A 23,989-nucleotide genomic window follows, 5' to 3' on the forward strand; every position below is an offset into this window, starting at 1 on the left:
ATAAAGTCTTGATATTGGGTGATCAACAATAATTGGAAAACTTGTCCCATGGGTTCAACGTAGAAAGTCACCATATCAGTTGATTAGAATGTGTAATTCATTGTTTCGATAAAAAAATCTTAAGACTGGCTTATCACAATCATGGGAAAAGTTGTCCGTATGTTGCACAACATACGGCAGAAGTTGCACAACATACGTCTGAAAAATCAGATGAGTATTGTTGGGGGACTACGAAAGATTTAGAACATGATATAAACCTCTAGAGTTATGAACTGACTGTGAATTAAAGAATGACATGTCATTTTGTCGTTTTTGGTTGAATAAAAATGCAACATACGGACAACTTTTCCCATGATTGTGATAAGCCAGTCTTAAGATTTTTTTATCGAAACAATGAATTACACATTCTAATCAACTGATATGGTGACTTTCTACGTTGAACCCATGGGACAAGTTTTCCAATTATTGTTGATCACCCAATATCAAGACTTTATTTATTTTGCGTATTCATAAAAAACACAAGCGTCGTATTATTCCCAGTCAAATAATATTTTTCTATGATGAAAAATAAATGGCTTCATATTTGCTTAGCGTATTCATCAAAGCGCTACTAGCATATTATTATTCCTAATCAAATATTTTTTTCTGGAGCAAAAATTAATTGGGGTGAGAGAGGCTCGAACTCTCGACCTCAGGATCACTCTTTAGCTATGAGACCTACGCGCTAGCCAACTGCGCCACCACCCCTTGATGACATTTAATATATAATTAATTATAATATCAAAATATCAAAGATTGCTACTTGCATATTTAATGACACTGATATGATGTAGACATAGCTCTATGATTCCAAAGGAGTCACGGTGCCGGTCGTAAATGAGCTGAAATTATCGTTTTGATATCAGAAAATGAGATCAGGTGAACATGAAATAAAAAAACGGTTTATTATAGTTGTTTCCGTGAGCACTATGCAAATACTAAAATACCAGTATTTTGTCTTTTACAATTTTAAAATTGATGAAAACAGTGAAGATTTACTTTTTTACTCGATACTATTAAAGAAACGCAAGTTTCGGCGGCAAAACTGTTGCTCGAAGAAGTGGAGTGGGAAGAAATTGAGCGAAGGAAACGGCTGGGGAGATGAGCGACGACTCTCGAGGAGGATCCCCAGACTCGTTACGCAATTTCCAGGTTTGATTTTCTTCGTTGTTCTTGATTCCTGTTGCCTCTGCTATCTAGATAAACCATATTTTGACCAAAATAGAATTCAACTTTAACTGCTAGTTTTGTGGTTCATCGCCGGGAAAGGGTTCAGTTTTCTTCAGATTGACACTTTCTACGGCGGATTTCCGTGTTGAAGTTAATATAGGGTTGATTTTCTTGTCAGAATTATTATGCGAAGCAGATTGAACTCGATGTTTGTTTGCGACTCAGATATTTCAAACATTACTAAAGAATAACCTAGTTTTTTTTCCAATGGTGGTGTCTAGTTTCTTACATTTTCTTTTGATATTCTCTGGTCAGACGCCTATTACTGGCTCCATCCTCTCTTTGTCGTCAGACTCGAGCTCTTCTCATGGCAACAGCTCTAATCGAGATCTCCAAGAACGAGATAAATTGTCAGCGGAGAAGGATCTCGGGAAGAGTTTTATCCTCATTGAAAGTGGCGATGAGGGCCCTGAAGACCCTGAAAAAGGAGTCCCGAAGACGAGTCGAAAGCAATCTTCTTCTAATGGATCAAAGAGGCAGCTGAAAAAAAAAGGAACTCTGAGAATCATGTAACTCCCAAGGCTAACCTTAAGCGAGAGAACGATCATAATTTAGACGAAGGTTTGTCTGCCTGGCAGCCATTTGCTCATCATTCTGTTTGACCGATCTCAACGCTTTGTAATATTTTTTGTCTTCCCATGTTTATTCATTTAATTTTCATCATTTTTATGCGCGGAAAGAAACCAGTGATCTGCAAGATAATGGTCCTGTGGAGGATGATGGGGAGAAGCCCATCATTACCAATGTAAGTTTTTCTTAAAGTCTTCTTTCAAAAAAACAAAAGTTTTCTTAAAGTCACTGTCATCTCTGATTGAATCGTATCACCGTTCATTGACCGTTTAAGCATTCTCTGATATTCATGATATTCTGTTAAAGTCAGATAATGAAGTTGGGCTCTTTGATTTCCAGGTGTCCTCAAGGTTGTCCCTAGTGATGTCTGACAAAGTCCAGCGTTCTAAGGTACCAATTTTCGGCAAAATTTCTAACTAAACTATGAAGAGACTCAAGGGATATATAAAGAAGGAAATCTGGATCAGAGGATCAAAGAATAAAGAGAATCTTCAGAAGGCAACTATAAATCTCCTTTTTCTTTTTGGCTAGAAGTCTTCTGTTCTTCATTTCTTGACTTCTGCCTTTTTAATCTCGTCGATTAATTTGTTGCTCGATTCTGAGCACTTCTCTTTGAGAAGTCAGTTGGGGTAGCCTACCAATATGCCGCTGACGCAACCCTGATGGGGAAGTATAGAAAGAACGTGGTCAACCCGCAAACTTGAAATAAATGGACAATTCCAATAGATAAATCGTCTCAAGGTCTAGAGAGCAGAGAGGTTTAGGGAAGTGAGAGAGAAATGTTCCCAGGGTCAAGGAGGAGAACGGTAACAGTAAGGGGATGACAAAGGATCATCAATGGAAGGGGTGTTGCTTTCCTGTGGATGCTGTCATCTGCAGAATGAGAGAGAGAGAAAAAGGTTACCAGTTAGAGAGAGATAGACATGACCAGGGTTTCTCACTTCGGTATTCGTTCCCTCCCCAAGCTTGACGAGGGGGTTGAAATGCTCCAGTAGTGGGGCAGGCCTCCCAATTTGGCCTGCTTTTATCTGGTCTTTCTTCTGTGCATTGATCTGACTTCGGATCATATCAACCCCCGTCACGGAATTTATGTAATCCCCGCACGAAATTCATCTTTTTTATGGAACATCAATGAAAAGCAATGTTTCCTTGGCTCTCATGATGCTAAAAAAATTTGAAAATATTTTCATGCGAAAAGAAGTTCTAAGTCATCAGGTGGGGTTTGGATCCTCAATGTGTTCTAAGTTCTAACTCATGATTTAACATTCGGAGTCAATGTTTTAGATCAGTGTGATTTTTACTTGTTCTATCGGAAGGCATTTGCTGCTTCACGCCGATGCTGCCTTGTAACGTTTACGAAGATGGTGACAGACAGTTGACAAAGTGCTATTAATATCGGCCTTGGGCATTGGCATCATCATCAACGCCAACTTGACAACGTCATTGATATCGTTAACAAGTTGTCAACATCATTGTCATCTACAGTTTGTAAACATGTTTCAAAAAAATCTACTGTTTGTAAATGATAAGGCCGGTTGACCTTAACAGTGTTGATAAATTTTGAAACTAGAATTTTACTAAGTTGACTACTGATGCTGAAGACAACGTTAAATCCCCATCAACATTAATGCCAGCCATTAACAGTTACCTTGTCAATATAATTGGTCAATATCGTCATCATAATCGCCAAAGGTTGATGACAGGAAAACAAAGCTAAGGTGGGATTGTTGAAAGGAAGATCTAAACATTATTTCCATCAATATAATCTTCTCCAGAATCATGTGCCCCAATTGGATCAGATTGAGTGAATGGACCGATCCAGATCCATCGTTGTTGACCCTCTTGATCTATTGGCTTGCTCATCACGGTCAGGATCCAGCCTATGCGATTAATCTAATCTTTTGATCAGATTGGCAACTGGATGATGAATCTATCAAATCTTCCAATTAGAGGAGATTCTGTCTGACGTTGATTAAAATATACCCTAATGACCACTGGTTTATCTTTTTATCTGTTTCAATGGTAAGACATCCAAAAAGAAACTGCATGGATATGATTGGTGAGAATATCGTGACCATTTTGTGCTCCTCAGAATTATTTTGTGCTTTGGATGCAAAGCAACTCTACTACGTCGATTTCAAGTTCTTGGGATAGATGAATATCTGGCACCAATGTGGTGGCTGTCCCAAGTCAGACTCAAGAACGCTTTTGGCTCTTGAAATTTTGGGACAGCAAACCAATCTGTTAAATGCTAAAATTTTCTCTATTTGGGGAAACCCTTTCTAATCACATCTAGAACTAATGTGATCGTAGTGAATCGTTGAGTTGATTTTGAAAATTTTCTCTACTAAAAAGTTGAATATTTATTTTAGATGATACACAGGCTCTCCTCACTCATCCCTGGCGTAACTAGCATTGATTGAGTTTTAGTTGATTCGTCTGACAATCCAAAATGTACAAGCCTAAATTCCAAAAGCCTCAGTCGAGTGCTTAATGCACTATTTGTTAATATCTCTTTTAATGATACTTATCAAAATCACAAAAATATTTGATTGACCTTTGATAAAATTGATCTTTCACTGGTTTTATCAAATAATCAAGCAAATGAAGAGATGCACATTAGGGCTTTCAGTCAATGCATTTTTCCTCAAATGCCGAGCGGTTCTAGGTGGAAGAAAGATTTTTATATCCCATTTTTTGGAAACAAGAAGATCAATAATGACTGAGATCTTGAGTCTTCCTCGGCATGATTTCAGCCGGAAGTTGTTCCTGCTCCATCTTGGATCTCTGTTTTCTTCCACCATGTCAAATTGAGTTCGTTAAAATTTGGGTTCTATTGGTTTTGAAAAATAGACACATCTTGTCCAATTCAGAGACTGAATTTCCCTGCATGAACTTCATAAAAAAGTTGATCATAATCATACTACATCATCCAATTTTTCAGAGTATTACATCCCTAGGATTTGAGTTCTGGGATGTGCGTCCCATCCCTTCCCATCCCTGGCACAGACGCTGGTCGGGATGTAACAACTCAGATCGCCTCCATCCCAGAACTCAGGACAGAGGGCGAGATGGGAGGGGACAAGGAGATGGGTCCCGTCAACGTAGGGATGTTACAGTTGCATTTTTTGAATATTTTTTTAATCTTAATTTTGTAATATATTATTCAGTCCTACCCTGGATGCTTCCTGGATCCCGTCCAGCCTCATGGGATGCTGGATGGGACAGGATGCAGACATGATAGGATGGGATGCACGCCCCCAGTTCACATTCCTTGTCGCATCCACCAGGCCAAGATGCCGGTGGGGATGTGTCTTGACCTGACCCATTTTGTCCTGCGTCCTCTGTCCGGTACATATCAAATTATACTGAGGACGACAACTGCAAAGTGGATGTCTGATATGTTCCCGATCGGGAGTGTGATTGTTCTGCCCGTGGTAGAAGATTCCAACAATGATATTCCAATAACCAAAGATGCGTCCAATGTCGTTTACTGAGTGACAAGAGGGGGATAGGAGAGAAGTTCCCGCGGTCGAGACGACAGAATGTGAATGGTGAGAGGATGGCGAAAGAGGAGAGGGTACTATAGAGACTCACAAAGTGATTTTCTTCCTGCCCTACCTCCAGAAAGGAAGGGCTTAAGTAGATTTTGAAGCGGGCTGGGCCTGCACTTCTGGGGTGGGCTGCTGTCGAATCTTCTTTTGGAGATAGACACTCTAATGGATCACATCAATATCCAGAGCCAATAAGTGTTGACTGTTAAAAGTATAGTAATTCACTTCCATTCATGATTTAACTCTGTTGAAGATGTTCTCCCTTGTAGGCCCTTGTGGTATGCGATGATGAATCTGTAGATCTCAGCGGGGATGTTGGTGCAGTTGGACGGGTTGTAATTTCAGAAACCGGAAGTAGAAGCCACGAAATGCTATTGGATCTGAAAGGTTCCTTCAATGCTGTCTCGGATTCATACAATCTTGGTCGATTGATGAAATTCAGAAATGAGTTTCATCTAAAACTCAATGATCATTAACTTATTGCATGGAAAAAATTAGAGTAGCTATGCATTATTTTCTAGGAGATGCATTTTTATCATTCAAAGATCATTATGATTAATAATCATCTTGGGAAAAGTGAAACTAACAACAGAAATTAACCACATACGAGTAGGAAATTTTCTTTACCAAACGTTCATCTGGATGCCAGTTTTTACATGCTGATGTATTTTCTCGTGTTCCTGCTTCTTGGCTTTGCAGGGACAATATATAAAACTGCCATAGTCCCTTCCAGGACGTTCTGCGTTGTAAGTTATCCATTTCAATGTGTTTGGTGTGATTCTTACAAAACTGACTTTGTATAACCCCAATGCATTTGTGCAGGTCAGCTTTGGGCCGTCAGAAGCAAAGGTTTAATTATTTTGGATTTCAGCTGCCGTAAATCCGAATTTTCATTTTTATTTTTTATGGACCAACTTATTTCCTTAATCTTTTCCTTCTGTCATCTTCCTTTTTCCCGTCTCTTTTGCCTACTGGATGGTTCTGTAGAGTATGCATCTTCAAACATTCTATAGTAAGGAATTCTTCAAACATGTTGTAGATGATTTCTCGACACGGTCAGGTGCTTTCTCTCGAAAGATGCCCCTGAAAACATTACTCTATAGCTATAAATCTATTCGTTGGTACTCAGTTTTATGAATGTGGTAACCAGGGGGACTGTTTTCCATTTATATTATATTTGCTCCGCCTTACTACACATATTTTCAAAGATTCCAGATTCTCATAGAGAAGAAATATGCCATTCCATCTTTTTTGAGAGAAACGTATAAAAAATGCGTTATTTTATATTTCTTCATTTATAAATACACTTGTTGCCTTTATCTTAGGCCTCTGGTCGTTTTTCCAGACTTCAGGACCTTCTCTAATAACTCTTTTGGAAACGTTGTTATCTTCTCCCGTGACATATCTCTTACTCTCAATTTCGTGAACAAAATAAAATTGTTCAACAAAGTTTCTTCCTGTTTTCCAAACTTTTGTTGTTTAATAACTCGTATATAGTCCCTTGACAATTCATTTTCTCTTGATTTCTTCAGACATTAAATGAAATTTCCTGGAGATTCAACGATTTTTTCTTGTGCAGAAAACTCTATTTCTTTTCTCATTCTGTCCGTTTTATGCACTGTCATTTGTCGTCTGTGGGTTAGGTGGAGGCTATCATGAGTGATTTCATCCAATTAAAGCCCCATTCCAATCTGTTCGAAGCTGAGACTGTAATTGAAGGTTAGGTACTCTCAACCCACATTCTTCTTTCCCTGTAGTCATTTTGTTATTTCTTTTTCAGAGTTTTTAATTCGGCGTATTCCTACTTCCTAGTGATTTATTCCACGGTTGAAATGATCTTCTGGATTAAGTTTTTGATTCAGCCTATTTCAGAATATTGCGTAATATTTTTAGTGATGAAGCGTCCAATATGTAGACTGTTTAATTGATGCTTGGTGGGCCCTAATCCTTGTTTTCATAAGATGGAATATCAACTTTTTCATGAGAATCTCAACGTGGACTTGAATTTTCGAATACGCATTTTTCATGAAAAAAATTCAATATGATCCTGCCGCGAAATGTCGTTCATTGAGAGGTTATTCTTGCAGGCGTTCTTGATGGATTTTCCTTCGACATGGATGATGAGCGGGAAGGGGACCCCAAGTCATCCGCTTTTAAAGGAGCAAAAGGCGGTGAAAATGATGATCACCCAGACGAGAAAAATCAAGGGAAATCTAATAAAAAAATGGAGGGGGGGGGGGGGGGGGGGGCTGCGCAAAAACCCTGCATTACCACGTTGCGGGCTCCAGCACACTAACGATGACGAGCAACCTTCTCTTGGCTACTTATAGGTACCACTCATGTATTTTTTCTTTTCTGTACCAAGGGCGTGGGCGAGTAGGGTCCGTGTGTAATTGGCACATGTACGCTCGCTCCGCGCCTATAAATGCTGTTGGACACTAAATTTAAAAGATAAAATCTCCCTGGGTGGCGTCCAGGGCACGGCTGGATTGGTCTACGGGCACAATAAAACGACACCCTGTTTTTTGCCGATTTAAAAAAAAAGAGTAAACTCTCCATGACTTGTGATGCTTTAAATTGTTGCTTAATCCTTGGAAGTTAATTATTGGATACTCTTTTTAAATCTTTTCAAAATGGTAATTGCGTTTTCCTTTATGCCTCATTTTCTTAACTATGTTTTCCAATTCTGGCTCAAGAGTTATTTGACTTGGAGATTTGGTTCATCACAAATTAAGCCTGGGCCATTCTCCAAGTTTGTCCAGTTTGTATTCTGTGTATTGGTATCCCCTTCCTCTATAGCTTAATTCATGATGTCTATATGTTACTACTTTTTTGGAAAATCATAATGGAATGTAGCACATGAATGGGAATACTACTGAAAAATGATTTATCATAATCAGCTAACCTGCAGGGGACATCAATTTACCTTTCCAGCCTCCATTTTTGTGCCTGAATGTCATCAATATGTCGAATAGTAAATGGATTTCACTTGGCCCGGAAAAAATAAACATCAAGAATAAGGAAAAAAAGAACCTACTGCGAATGACACATGTTCTTTGAGTCCCCTAATTTTTTGTCCATTGGTTTTCCAATTCTGTCATATTTTTAAAAGAACACTTTCCCCGTCATATTTTCATATCGTGTTAATGATATCATTAAATTTGTAACGGATTATTTCTTGCCTTTGAGGAAAATTATCATGTCATCTGCAAACAAATAGTGATAGATAATTGGTGCTCCTAGTTTTCTGAGATATTTACCAACTTGGTTGGTCAACATACTTTTGATTTATTCCTACTAAGTACGACATCATTTGAAATATGTACCAACTCAGTTGGCCAACATACTTGGTGAGATTGGATGACCTTGTCTAAGACCCTTCAAAACTTGGAAAAGAGGTTTTGAGTTTTTATCCACGATTACTGAGAAGTTATTATACTCTATGCATGTGTTTGTCATGCCCAACCATCGTTGAGAAAAATCAAATTTCCATCGGCCAATAAAAACAAAGGACTATTCTATCATATCATAAGCCTTTTCCATGCCCAATTTCAAATTCGCATTCTGACCTTGCACTTAAGAATTTATAGATCAAACTAATTCCTGTACAAGGCTCACATTTTCATAAAATTTTTTGCCCTTAACAAATCAAAATTGTTTTTTCAAAATACATTTTTGAAGTAAAAGGCTTAACCTTTTGTTCATAATTTTCTGATGATAGATAGATAGATAGCCGGACAGACATATAGATAGCCAGATAGATAGATAGATTGAAAGACAGATAGAAGGACAGATAGATAGATAGATAGATAGATAGATAGATAGATAGATATACAGATAGATAGATAAATATATAGATAGATAGATAGATATATAAATAGATAGATAGATAGATAGATGGATAGATAGATAGATAGATAGATAGACAGATAGATAGATAGATAGACAGATATGTAGATATATATATACACATATATATATAAATAGATAGATAGATAGATGCATAATTGTTGGACCCATCCTGAAGGGAAAATCTGGATGTATGTATTCAGCTTATAGATCACTGCACACAAAGTATTACTATACAGGCTCAAAAAGGGGTGGACAATGTAATGATTACTTTCATTTATGCATCTTATCATAGTCAAATTCGAACAACATTGTGGGAGCATTTAGTATGTAAATTCAGTGATACACCATTACCATGGATCATAGGAGGAAACTTCAATATGATACGAAATGTGTCAGAAAAAAGGAGGAAATGCTCCAAATCAAAGAGACATGGAGGAATTAAATTATGCTATCATGCAGTTGGAGCTTGTCGAACCTCATCATGAAGGAAATCATATGTCATGGTGTAATAGGAGACATGCATGTTATCGAATTTATGAACGACTTGACAACATCCTTATGAATATACGTGCTAGTTCACTTCCCCCATACAAAATAGAATACCTTCCAAAACGACTTTCAGACCATGCACCCATGCTATTAACATTTCAACACTTACAGCATAGGAATAGAAGATCTCCTTTCATATTTCAAGCTATGTGGACTAAACATCGTAACTTTTATGAGTTTGTAGAAAAACATTGGAACAAGGTGAGTGAAGTAGAGCCTATGGCCAATCTGAGCACCAGACTTAGAGCACTTAAATAAGCTCTAAAACATTGGAATAGAGAATCCTTTGGTAACATTTACACTGAGAAAGAGAAAGTAAAGAATCAAATAGATAGCCTTGAAACTGAACTCCAAAACAATTGGGATAACCAAAAATCAGATAAATGGAAATAATTAGTGCCAGAATTGTTTCTACGCGAGGAGCAATATGAAATGTTTCTTAAACAAAAAGCAAACAAAAGATGGTTAGCAGAGGGAGACCATAATACCAAATATTTTCATATGCTTGTGAATGCTAGAGAAAAATGAGACTACTACTCCAACATAAGAGAAAATTATGACCATGATCAACAACAACTAGAAAATGCAGCTATGAATTTCTCCCAAAATCTTCTAACTTCACAACTTAGACAGATAGATCAAGGTTTATTGGAGGCTATACCAAGTACTTTATCAGATGAGAACAATATCATGTTATGTAAACCACCTGATATGACAGAAAATTTTGAGATATTAGCTTCGATGAATCCTGATAGTGTGCCAGGTCCAGATGGCTTTACCCCACGTTTTTTCACCTTTTGCTGGCATATTATTCAAAATGATGTTTTTGCTGCAATAACTTCTTTTTTTGGTGGAATATCTTTGTCGAGGGCATGGAAGGCAACATTTATAGCCTTGATACCTAAAACCCAAACGCCAAATTCATTTGTTGATTTAAGACCGATTAGTTTATGCAATGTCACCTATCGAATAATCACAAAGATTCTAAATCAAAGATTCAGGGCCTTACTTCCAAAGCTCATCTCGGATGAACAATTTAGATTTGTTAAGTCTAAATCAATTCATGAGTGTGTTGGACTCGTACAGGAAATTTCCCAATCAATACATCACAAAATAGGGGTACAAAATGTGATTATGAAACTAGATATGGAAAAAGCATATGATAGACTTGAATGGAACTTCCTGTTTTCAGTTTTGTATAAATTTGGATTCAGTGAGGCATGGATGAATATGATTAAATCTTGTGTAGAGCATAATAATTTCTCAGTGCTTGTGGATGGGAATTCCACCCTGTTTTTTCAAGCATCACGAAGGCTTCGCCAAGGTGATCCAATCTCACCCAGTTTGTTCATACTTGCAGAAGAAATTCTTAGTCGCAATATTAAAAAGAGTATGGCTACTAATCAGATTGGTCATTATTTTATAAAACACAGAGCGCCACTCATATTTCACTGCTTATTTGCAGATGATACCATCATATTCCTCAATGGAAAAAAGCACTCATTGAGAAATATGATGTATCTATTAGACAGATATGAGCGAACTTCAGGGCAGAGGATTAATAGAACTAAAAGTGCATTTTATGTGGCTGATAAAACATCTTTACACAGAAAAAATGAAATAAAAGAACACACTTTTTTTCTGCTAGTTGTTTTCCTTTTTTCTATTTGGGTTGTCCGATATTTACTGGTCAACCAAATAGAAAGTTGACTAGTAAATATTTTGATGGCATACTAACATATATCAGACGAAGATTGGAAGGGTGGAAAGGAAAATGGCTATCTCCAGGAGGGAAACTTACTTTGATAAAGCATGTTTTAAACAACATTCCTATTCATACACTCTCTGTATATGATGTTCCCCAAAAGTTTACTGTAAGGATAAATAGGATTCTGGCACAATTCTTATGGTAAAGCAATGAGGGTGCCAAGAAGAGACATTGGGTGGCTTGGCCAAAACTTTGCTTTACAACCGAAGAGAATGGACTTGGCATACGGTCATTAGAGGACACAATGAAGATTCTTCGAATGAAACGGGCATGGTCATTTCATAAGAATACCTCTCTTTGGGCCAGACTTATTAGAGCAAAATTTGTAAGTTAGGACATCGTGCAATCTGACCGACCACTACCCCAACGAATACAAAACCTCAAGGTCATATGGCAAGAGATGGAGAACGTCTTACAATGGAATTTGGGTCATGGAAATATCGATATGTGGACTAAAAACTGGAGCGGAATGGGTCTACTTGAACATATTCTAGGCTGCAGCAGGCGAGAATCAACACTAACAGTCAAAGATCTACTCACCCAAGATTGGGAACCCTATCTTCAACATCACGGGGTTCCTGAACAGATTATCACACGAATGAGAAACAAGGAATATAAATTATCTAATGTTTCGGATTCAGCAATTTGGACTCTTACTACTCATGGAGAATTTACTACAAAGTCAGCATGGCAGCATTTTCGCAGCAAGAAACCCCAAAATATCCTAAACACAATAGTATGGAAAACTAGGATACCTACTAAGATCAAGTTTTTTATGTGGAGATTTTTCAATGATGTATTGCTAGTGGACAAAAATATACAAAAAATTGGTGTCCATCTTGTATCGAAATGTTCATGCTGCCCAAGAAACCCTCACATAGAGGATCGAGATCTTCTATTTTTTGCAGGGGATTGGGCGAGACACCTGTGGAAGTGGCTAATGCAGAAGTGGAATGTGACTCAAACTTCCCAATTGTTACTGAAGGAATGGTTAATGAGCATAATGAGGCCTGCATCCAAAGAGAGTAAAGCCTCTATCTTAAGGAAATGTTCATGCCTACTACTCCTATGGGAAATATGGAAGAAAAGAAATCTAAGGAAATGGGAAAATGGAGATAGGGATATTGGTCTATCACTCATAAGATACAAGCGTGGATAAAAAACATTGAACACATCAGTACACCCACAAAAATCTCACAAAAAAAAGATGGTCAAAGCTTGATAAACTGGAATATAGACCCGGGACCACTGAAATACAAACATAATATTGTACTCATTTCCTGGAGGCCACCTCAGGGATCAATATATAAACTTAATATAGATGGCGCATCAAAAGGAAATCCTGGGAAAGCAGCAGGAGGAGGAATAGTAAGAAATGCCCAACATGTGATGATTTTTGCCTTCTCCTATGGATACCTAGAAGGGACTAATATGGAGGCAGAAGGCTGGGCACTACTAGATGGATTAAGACTATGTGAAAGTAAAGGTATCAAAAGAATAATTGTAGAATCTGATTCTACAGCACTCTGTCAAATAATACAAAGCCGTATCTGCTCTCTATGGAAATTAAGAGAATGGTGGGAACAGATTATGAGACACATAAATCAAATAGAGGAAATAAAGCATATTTATCGAGAAGGGAATAGTGTCGCAGATGCATTAGCTAACTATGCTATTGACAAAAATGAGAATTTTTTGTTTTGCAGGGTAGAAGACTTACCAATTCAAGCAAATGCAGATACCGAATGGACATATTAGGTATGCCACATCCCAAATACTTTAAATCAATGAGCACAAATTAAAACCTTTGCGAAGATATGGAAGCTAGACGCAAGCCAAGAGGTATGTTTTTCTCTTCCAAAATTTAAATTATCAAACAATTCAAAACTTCAATGTAAGAAATCGACTATTAATATAACTTGTTCAACATATTTTTATGTTGTCATGAGACACTATGTACTTTATTTTATATTTACTGAAAACTATGAATATATTTTCCAACTGTCATACATGATGGAATGGGGATTCCTAAAGATGAGACATCTTATATTCCTCTGAAAGAAGAGAAAGTGGGATAGGAGCGGAATATCCAAGGTCAATCATGAAGCTATAGATATAAGATCATCAATCCAGTAATACAAACTCTGTAGCAGGGACAGCTAGAGTATGCGTCTTAGTCTGGGGGCTTGCTATTTGAGGTACATGAAAATGACTGGGGGAACCACGACTAGAAGGGGGAAAGAGGCTAATACAGAAATCATGAAGACCTTTGAAATGGCAAAAGCCCATCAACATGAACGCGATAAACGCCATAGAAAACAAGTCTCTTGAACAAGAAAGAACAAGCACAAGATTGAAAGGGCAACATAAAAATCATGGGAGAACTCAAAAACTTCAAAAAAAAAAAGAGAAAGGAAAAACCAAAGCTCAAAATGAAGTTTATGCAGAAAAATGGGATTCGCAAAGCAATTGATTCTGGTGTTTAAGCTGAAAATAAGCCTCCCCCCTAAAAGTCAATGCTAACCCTCATCAAATGCACATCCTTGGATACCAAGTCAATGGACTGAGGAACATATCCTTGCTGTAAACTGCTAGAGTTTCTGTGTTGTTTTTTTTTAGAGTCAAATTCTATTACTACTTGGTTAGCCTTGTGTATGCCCCCAAGTCACATGTCAATTCCTAACGAGGCTATAAGCGTCATAGTGTAAGGTATTCTCATAGAGTACTGTGAAAAGAAAAGTAAATATAAAAATATTTTTGCATGACGTAAAATTTTTACTTGAATGTATTCTGACTTCACTTGAACAAAGAGATCTAATACAAATCCTAACCAATATCCAAGTTTTACTTGAGATGCATTTGTGCGTGCCACGGTGTGTTTTTTCAGGTGCAGGTCAAGTATTTAACAGAAATGATGGAGCCCGAGTCTAGAAAAGAGCACTACTCACCATGATTTGAAAATGCAATATCTGAAGCAAACTGAAATACAAGGAGGAAAACACATGGCGTATTTCTGAAAATGCCTCCGCATATAGAGGATGAAACCAAAAGCAAATCACGATGCAGACTGCTACATGCCAAAATACATCATGAAATGCAGCCTCTAGCTCCACAAGAGGAAGAAAGAATTGATGTTGTCATCATCACCGACGACATTCATACGAGGAGGCTTTGTCAATTTCAATTTTATGTACCTCATCCACCAGATTAATAACACTCATATCCCTTGTGGCAGCTGCATGGCAAAAAGAAACTTCGTAAAGTCACGTTCATATCAATGAAATCTCATCATAAAAAAAAAGATAGATATATAGATAGATGGATATGTAGGTAGACAGATAGACAGGTAGACACACATATAGATAGAGATAAATAAATAGATAGATAGATAGATAGATAGATAGAGATACAGACAGATAGATAGGTAGACACACATATAGATAGAGATAAATAAATAGATAGATAGATAGATAGACATACAGACAGATAGATAGGTAGACACACATATAGATAGAGATAAATAAATAGATAGAGAGATGGACATACAGAAATATAAACAGATAGATGGATAGACATACATACAGATAAATATATAAATATAGATAGATAAATGTATGATATATGAGAGGAGGGCAGAGTGGTGCTGATCAAAGATGATGATATTATTGGGTGCAAGAAGAATGGTGTCATTGGGTGCCAGTGGCCACCGCTAGAAAGAATACCATCATGCACGATAGGGCAAAAGGAGGCCGAGGGAAGGAAAAAGGTAGAAAACCATTGGGCAAGAGGCTTATGAGTGAAATATAGGCCCTCTACATTGGACAATGGGTGGGCAGAAGTCTCTGGTGACTTTCAGAGACACGAGTTTCCGCTGGTGAAAAGCAATGTGATATTTCTGCCCAAATACTCTGGTTGAATAACCAAGCTGGAGATCCACCCTTGCCTGATGCAGAAACAGAATCTCTATTGCCTAGAAAAATCTGGTTCGAACCAGGATATCATTTTCTTAGTGGTGTTTGTGTTCCTATTGACCATTCAATCTTTTGGTTGTTGACATTGGCCATTTGCTGAGATCAACTGTGGAACAGAAAAGAATCAACTTGAAAAATCAAAACGAAACAACAAGGACATGGAAGATTGAGACACAACACAAACATCCCCCCTTCTCTCTATCACATGGAAATGGGCCATCGGTGGTTTGACAATTATTAGGTTGGTCAGCGGAAAGAAAATACAAGATTAAATTAATATTGCAGAACATGGAGTCTAATTCTCTTTATTTATTAGGAGCTTAACCTTGAGGTAATGCCAATGTATGCTCTTCTAGATCAATATTTTAGTCTTCTGGGTTTTTTTTCCAAACTTCAAACATATACTTATGATTTGATCAAGTTAAATATGTTTTTTTTTGTTTTTTTGTATTCGTGGATACAATAGCTCAGTGTGTTTGATGAATAAAGTCAAATCAGATCAAATGAAATAGCCATCAAAATAACACTAGACATAAGCCAGAAATTAAAACATGCTAGGACTAAATTATATATATATTTATATATGATACTTACCATCTCATGAGGAGAGGAAACACATGCACTGACAATGTACCTTACCTTGGGAAAAAAATCATGCATGTCCACATCGAGAGATTGAATTTAGAAATTTAAATATAAAATTTATTCAACATGTATACGATTATGAAAATCATAGGTGCCCAAAAGGCAACACTAAAAGTGCAAATTGCTGACTTGGACTCCCACCTTGAGAATAATGGCAGCCGTATTCTGAGAAGGATATAAGAAAGTATGAAAAACTATTGAAGGAGATGTCATTATGGAGATTGGCACACATACAATATGCATCACCAATTCATAGAATGGCTTAGACACGATAGTAAATTATGAAGTTTTGGAACCAAAAAGATGGGTTAATGATATGAGGATATCTATGTGTCAACTCAGTTTAGATTTATCTCTAGGATTTGATTGGCATTTATGAATGTTAAATAATCCAAATAAACATCAGCCGAGTGTATGCTAAAGATTTCAATGATATATGCCAATCGATAATGGATGATTGGTTTGAGATAATGGGAACCAAATACTACAACTTTATGTTGGCGCTTGTAGAAGCTCATAAATAACTAGATGTAGGAGGTGGTCATATCATTGAATGAAGTGTAATACTGTTGGAGATTATGGCAAAGGAAATCATTGATTTGTGTAAAATATTGCTGGAATCCTCAAATGATTTCTAGACTACTTTTGCCTAGCTCCTTTGTCGATCCACATGATAGCTGGAATTGTCTGGCTTTTGGAATATTGGAATGCTGGAATTTCTCAAATGTTATTATTTGTTTATGTATATTTTCCTTGATTCGCTTTCAAATTGACATTTATCTCTCCAATGGTATAAAAATATACCATTTTATGTGACATTTAATATGTGATGTGGCTGATAGAAGTATATGTGACCGATAGAAGTATATGTGACCGAAAAGCCAATCACACTTCCATATCTTGTTCCAATTGCATTTATAGAGTGTATTCATTAAAGTACATGTGCGATGCTTATAATGAAGTCCATAAATACATGATCAGACTTGGTGAGTTACGATGAGATCGTATTATTAAGATTACCAGGCTTCAACCACACTCATCATATGTGTTCTAAATATTCCTATTCAAAATATACTCAAGAAGGACATTGAAGTATCTAGATATAATAGCAATATCCAGCCTTACTCATATCATGAGTGTGGTTGGTCCTCACATTCATTAGTCTAGAGACACTAAGAATTCCCGAATGGTAAATTCACATCACGGTTGCATAATAGTCCTTACACCTGAGACACAAAAATGGTTTGTGGACAAACGAGCTTACTTTGACTATGACCTATGGGTTTCTAATCATGGAATCCTAAATAGTTTTAGTTTGCATGCATTAAGAAGTTTACGAAGATGATTAAATGGTCAAGATGTGATCCCCCATCCTTGATATTAGAAGAGATAGCTAAAGGAAGACGATGCAATGAAGTCCTTAGGCAAGACAATAAAATATCAGAAAAGAGTTATTCAATGATTTCCAAATGCATCAATACTAACTCAGTTGACCGATTAGGGTTTGGGAGTTGACCATACCCTAAGTCGTCCTTGGAGTGTCAAGTGGATGAGGGAATATATGTACATGGTAGTCAATGAAAAATAATTTCCATGTGTTAGTCGATACAAACTCCTTTGTATCTTCTAGAGCACGACATGTATCTTGGCACCCCACTTGATGGAGACTCGACCTAGCAATACGGTTAAATCTATTCGACATTAGTTAATCAATATGAGGATATGGTTAACCAAATTGGAAGGCCATAAAAAGTTATTGGGATGATGGAGTCATTAACTAGACTGATATATGGGCCTAGATGGTCACAAACAAATGATCTTTTGGACTTCATAAGATATACTTAAAGTTTGGGGGTTTTCATGAAAGATACCCACTTAGTACAAAGAAGGGAAGGGACTGAATAAAATTCACGCATGCTAGAATTTTTCAGGGGTACTTCCCTTCTTTTCCCTTCTCCCCCATAGCTCCTCTCCATTCCTGAAGCGATTGGGATGGTGTTATGATGACAACGGAGCTTGCATGGAGCTTGTTAAGGTGAATGAGAATATTAGATGTGTCGAGGATTGTGTGCATATATCTAGAGACTACACACATGAGAAGCTCGAGACATCTCACTTGAGGATCCAAGAAATCACATACGAGATCTGTGCCTAGGGGATTCGATTAATCATTTTTAATGATGCTATCATGATTCCATTTTAAGCCTTCTGCTGTAAATCTTTCTATGTTTTTCATCCATATCAAGGCCCTAGAACCCAACAGTGGCAACAAGGCCACATCAATCTTTCTATTCTCGGCTAATGAATAAAGGCCACATGTCAACACATTTTTATACTTTGAAATTGAATTTATATTCTTTAATCAACACTTTTTTCCTCAGATGTGTCCTATTGCATTGCAAAAAAAATTAGCTCGTGATTTGACTACATCTCTATTTTCAATGTCATAATGGTAAGTTTTCACAATGATTAGAAAAAACTAATTACTGAAAAAATAATGATTGGTTATTATTTAATTAATTACCGACCATCTGTTTACGGGATTCATTGTTGGCTTGACCATTATCTGTCCATATATATTCATGGTCATCATTATTGCATTAATCTCATTCAGTCATTAGTCCACACTAAAGAACTTAAGGGATGACAAAATCTGAACGATGACTACCTAGTGTCACACTCAACAATCAACAAATAGTTATTCAGAGAGTTTTTCCCTCCTTAGCACCATCTGATGAACTCAAATTTTAGGGCTTTATTTATCATTGATAACTAAGTTTATATAATTAATAAATTTTAGGTAAGAAATGGACTCTAAACAATATGATTAAATAATAATGATCAGTGATATCTTCAATAGGAAATGGTGATTAGTAAAATAATTAATTTTAAAATGGTGATGGCGGGACCAGAAGAGATATTTTATGGATAAATAATACAGATAAATGTAGAGATATAAGAAGCTGAAAATAATACTAGAGTATGAGTATAGAGTTATGGTGAGGTTTGGGATAAATTTCAAACTATAAAGGGATGAGAAGGGTGATAAGTGCAGATATACGTGATAACTAATGTACTTAAAAAATTAATTATAAAATAAGTGGAAGAAGACATGCTAATTATTAAATTAATATCATGAATTCTAGAGGTTTATTTGCACTAAAATGATTGTATATGAGTGTTATCAATCTTAATATGATTAAATCTGAATTTTATATATTTTCAAGAATGTCTGACATCATATTCATAAGGAAAACAATTTTTTAGAGATTATATATCTTAAGATTATTTACCGTAAAATTTTAAATAAAATAATTTTGAAGTCAGAATACATTAATTGAAAATCTTTGACAGTATTTCTCAAAAGTATAGGTTTGGAATGATTTAAGGGATTCATATGAGTTATTATTCATTTTAAAGTTTGATGACATGGTGGTAATATATCACATAGATTAAGGAAGAATGAGAAAATAAGATGGACAAGAATGATTCAACATCGAATCGAGACGTGTAATGCAAAAGGGGTTTGGGTCAAAATTTTGAGGGTAACGCCTCTCTCTGCTTGTCATGCAGTTAAATCTCAAGCTAGGAAAATGCTCAGATTGAACGCATGCCGACCTTAGTGCTTGGACAGGAACACTGAGCAGCCTTCAATTGTGCAGCAGAAGTCTTGAGCAATAGCTTTAGAATGTTTTGAGGTCAAGGAGAGAGGGTGGGGGCCCAGCCCCGTACATGAGTTGGGTCATTACATTGTAGTTGTAGCCATTACATGGGGGAAGACCAGGGATGATATTGAGGTAACGAGATAAGGCGTTGTGTGCCTGGGTAGTGTCGCTCCTACTCCTTGAGACCCACAGCCCCGCACACATGACTACTGGTACCGCCACTACACGCGTGGTCTCAGGCCAAGCACCACACACCCTTGGGCCTTAGCACTCAACACACCTGCCAGCCAACCCCAGCGTTGACGCTTCTCGCGCCACCAGCGCAGCTCTGACACCATCGCATGTGGTCTGCATAGATGATGCGTGCTCGGTGCCTCAAACTGGGCGCTGCACACATGGCCTAGGGCCCAAACTGGGCACACGGCACTACTCACCCCACAACCGTCTCAACGCTATGTGTGCCAATACTTTAGTCTCCTTGTGAGATGTCTCCCACTCTGCGCCCTGCACACGTAGTGTTCGCGATGTGCCCACGCCATCCCCACTACGCACGTGCACGTGCGGCACCACGCATGCGCATTTCCCGTGCACAACGCCCACGCCTCTGCTGTCCAGCCTGCACATCTCGTAAACACGCACGGAGCTTGGTGTCCATGCGGGTGCCCTGTCAACTGCGCTTGCAAGCAATGAGCGCGAGCATGATCACCAAAAGGGCATTGCCTTTAAAGATCAGGGTCAGATGTCACCACCCAGATGTGTGTGGTGTTTCACATCTAAGGAGTTGATCCCTTATTTTGAGTCCAAGTACACTGACATGTCCTCACAATAAGCATGCAGACCTTGGTGCAGGAAATGCCTTATACTTTGGGGACTTACACTGCTCTATACATTCATATCCTCTATGAACGCAAAAATAATCTTGGAATTTATCCTATTTTTTAAGGCCTACAAAAAAAAGTGATTCCGAGATCCATCAAGTTTATGGGTGCTCATCATTGATCAAAATTAGAAGCCAAAAGAGAGTGGAGGGCTCTCCCATTGCCGACAATTGCCTTGAAATATAACAATTCATAATGAGTCTCCTTGCAATTAAGGCTTCATATTTTTTCTTAGCATCCATATAATATTATCAATCCATCCACCTCAATTTATAAACATCTACCAATCCACATGTTTATCTCATCCATATTTCCCATATATATCCATCATCAATATCCACTGTGCCAAGTTAAAATTTCAAATTGCAATTAATTCAAATTTCAAAATTGTACGGATTTCGATTAATTATTACATCCTTCCTTATCATCATTTTTTTCTCTTTACATTCCTAATTTATAAGACATCTCCTGTAACTTCTTAATTACCATCTATGTGCAAGTGGATATGGATAAATTGATGTAGAGTGATAGGCCTTGAGAAGAAGAGGATAATATAAGTGTAGGTAACTCACTGTGTGCCCTTATATTTTGCTGGTAACGAGCCAATTTATGTGTCTACGAGAGGGAATCCACTTTCATGGATATACCATTGTGAATTGTTTTCCTCTTTTTTCTTCTTGTTTTCTTCTCGCATTTCTTCATCTCTTTTCCTCTTTCTGTTTTGTCTTTATCTTCTCTCGCTCATGATTACCTCTTATCTTTATTGTGTTATTGATTACTGGTTTCTTCTGTGTCTTCTCTTTCTTCTTAGTCATTTTACCATTATTAGATTACTCTTACTATTGTACAAAGTAATATATGATGACTGATCGGTTTGATCGTGGGTGACTCTGTACAACACAAGATGTTCTGGTCTTTGTATCCTGATGACCTTGGGATCCCACTTCAGAGGAGTCTTGGGGCAGGGCATTACTTCTACATGTGTTCATTCTTCTTAGAAGCATAAGTTGGTTATCATCATTTGGTTCTACTAGAATACAGGAACACATTATGGCACGATATGCTTAAAAATCTAAAGAAGGCAGACAATATTGAAATTCTATACACAGAAAACCACAGAAAAAAGTAAGAGTAATCTAATAATGGTAAAATGACTAAGAAGAAAGAGAAGACACAGAAGAAACCAGTAATCAATAACACAATAAAGATAAGAGGTAATCATGAGCGAGAGAAGATAAAGACAAAACAGAAAGAGGAAAAGAGATGAAGAAACAGGAGAAGAAAACAAGAAGAGGAGAAAAGAGGAGAAGATAGGGAGAAAAAGGAAGAGAAGACAAGAAGAAAAAGGAGGAGAAGAGAAGAGGAAAAAGTGCCAGAAGACAAGAGGAGAAAGGAGGAGAAGAGAAGAAAAAAAAGAGGAGAAGAGAAGAAGAAAAAGGAGGAGACGAGAAGAGGAAAAACAAGCGGGAGAAGAGAAGAGAAAAAGGAAGTAGAAGAAAAGAAGAAAATGGAGGAGAGAACAGAAGAAGAAAATGAAGGAGGAAAAGAGAAGAGGAAAAAGAAGGAGGAAAAGAGAAGAGGAAAAAGGGAGGAAAAGAGAAGAAGAAAAAGGAGGGGGAGAAGAGAAGAGGAAAAAGAAGGAGGAGAAGAGAAGAGGAAAAAGGAGGAGGAGAAAGAAGAAGAAAAAGGAGGAGGAGAAGAGAAGAAGAAAAGGAGGAGGAGAAGAGAAGAAGAAAAGGAGGAGGAGAAGAGAAGAAGAAAAACAAGGAGGAGAAAAGAAGAGGAAAAAGGGAGGAGAAGAGAAGGGAAGAAGAAAAAGGAGGAGAAGGGAAGAGGAAAAAGGAGGAGAAAGAAGATGAAAAAGGAGGAGGAGAAGAGAACAAGAAAAGGAGGAGAAGAAGAGGAAAAAGGGAGAAGAGAAGAGAAAAAAGAGGAGAACAGAAGAAGAAAAAGGAGGAGAAGGTAAGAGGAAAAAGGAGGAGAAGATAACAAGAAAAGGAGGAGGAGAAGAGAAGAGGAAAAACAAGGAGGAGAAAAGAAGAGGAAAAAGGGAGGAGAAGAGAAGAAGAAAAAAGAGGAGAAGAGAAGAAGAAAAGAAGGGGAGAAGGGAAGAGGAAAAAGGAGGAGAAAAGAAGAGGAAAAAAGAGAAGAAGAAAAGGAGAAAAACGAGGAGGAGAAGAGAACAGGAAAAAGAACGAGGAGAAGAAAAGAGCAAAAAGGGAGGAAAAGAGATGAAGAGAAGAAGATAAAGGAGGAGGAGAATAGAAGATGAAAAAGGAGGAGAAGAGAAGACAAAAAGAAGGACAAGAGAAGAAGAAAAAGGAGGAGAAGAGAAGATGAAAAAGGAGGTGAAGAAAAGACAAAAAAGGAAGAGGACAAGAGAAGAGGAAAAAGGAGGACAAGAGAAGAAGAAAAAGGAGGGAAAAGGGAGGAGAACAGAAGAAGAAAAAGGAGAAGAAAGGAGGAAAAAGGGAGGAGAACAGAAGAAGGAAAAGGAGGAGAAGAGAAGAGGAAAAAGGACGAGGAGAGGACAAGAGGAGAAAGGCAGAGGAGAAGAGAAGAAGAAAACGAAGGAGGTGAAGAGAAGAGGGAAAAGGAGGAGAAGAGAAGAGGAAGGAGGAGAAGAGAAGAAGAAAGAGGAGGAAAAGAGAAGAGAAAAAAGGGAGGAGAAGAGTAGAGGGAAAAAGGGAGGAGAAGAGAAGAAGAAAAAGGAGGAAAAGAGAAGAGGAAAAAGGGAGGAGAAGAGAAGAGGAAAAAGGGAGGAGAAGAGAAGAAGTAAAAAGAGGAGAAGAGAATAGGAAAAAGGGAGAAGAGAAGAAGAAAAGGGAGGAGAAGAGAAGAAGAAAAAGGAGGAGGAGAAGAGGAGAAGAAAAAGGAGGAGGAGAAGAGGAGAAGAAAAAGGAGTAGAAGAGAAGAGGAAAAAGGTGGAGAAGAGAGGAGGAAAAAGGAGGAGAAGAGAAGAGGAAAAAGGAGGAGAAGAGAAGAGGAGAAAGGAGGAGGAGAAGAGAAGAAGAAAAAGGAGGAGAAGAGAAGAGGAAAACAAAGAGAAGAGAAGAAGAAAATGGAGGAGAAGAGAATAGGAAAAAAAGAGGAGAAGAGAAGAAGAAAGAGGAGAAGAGAAGAGGAAAAAGGAGGAGAAGAGAAGAAGACAAAGCAGGAGGTGAACAGAAAAGGAAAAAGGAGGAGAAGAGAAGAGGAAAGAGGAGGAGAAGAGAAGAGGAAAAAGGAGGGGAAGAGAAGAGGAAAAGGGAGAATAAGAACAAACAAT

General features: G+C 37.6%; 1 protein-coding gene and 1 non-coding gene across 5 annotated transcripts; one reads left to right on the forward strand and one right to left on the reverse strand.

The window, feature by feature from the left end:
* Positions 1 to 662: 662 nt before the first annotated feature.
* Positions 663 to 747, reverse strand: TRNAM-CAU (transfer RNA methionine (anticodon CAU)). Its single transcript is given in 2 exon segments — positions 663 to 698; positions 710 to 747. It is a non-coding gene; the product is annotated as a tRNA-Met (tRNA).
* Positions 748 to 1,058: 311 nt separating this feature from the next.
* On the forward strand, positions 1,059 to 7,878 carry LOC144710392 (DNA-binding protein BIN4-like). 4 transcript variants are annotated; one of them, XM_078584140.1, is made up of 9 exons: positions 1,059 to 1,191; positions 1,525 to 1,830; positions 1,950 to 2,014; positions 2,179 to 2,337; positions 5,663 to 5,780; positions 6,093 to 6,139; positions 6,216 to 6,242; positions 7,037 to 7,112; positions 7,481 to 7,878. In XM_078584140.1, exons 4-9 carry the CDS (start codon positions 2,263 to 2,265, stop codon positions 7,687 to 7,689), a joined length of 552 nt encoding a protein of 183 aa, XP_078440266.1. In that variant the 5' UTR covers positions 1,059 to 1,191; positions 1,525 to 1,830; positions 1,950 to 2,014; positions 2,179 to 2,262; the 3' UTR covers positions 7,690 to 7,878. The 4 variants fall into 4 exon arrangements, with proteins under 4 accessions (XP_078440266.1, XP_078440268.1, XP_078440267.1 ...); XM_078584142.1 differs by having other exon boundaries at positions 2,179 to 2,229; XM_078584141.1 differs by having other exon boundaries at positions 1,957 to 2,014.
* The last annotated feature ends 16,111 nt before the right edge of the window (positions 7,879 to 23,989 follow it).

Source organism: Wolffia australiana, chromosome 12 (genome assembly GCF_029677425.1).
Source record: "Wolffia australiana isolate 7733 chromosome 12, ASM2967742v1".
In the NCBI taxonomy this organism is placed as follows: Eukaryota; Viridiplantae; Streptophyta; class Magnoliopsida; order Alismatales; family Araceae; genus Wolffia; species Wolffia australiana.

Bases quoted from the DNA above. Each gene is read 5' to 3' on its own strand.
- LOC144710392 (XM_078584140.1), top strand. From the start codon at position 2,263: ATGAAGAGACTCAAGGGATATATAAAGAAGGAAATCTGGATCAGAGGA. The intron at 6,140-6,215 runs GTAAGTTATCCA...GCATTTGTGCAG, and splicing joins CTTCCAGGACGTTCTGCGTT to GTCAGCTTTGGGCCGTCAGA. The intron at 7,113-7,480 runs GTTAGGTACTCT...TTATTCTTGCAG, and splicing joins AGCTGAGACTGTAATTGAAG to GCGTTCTTGATGGATTTTCC.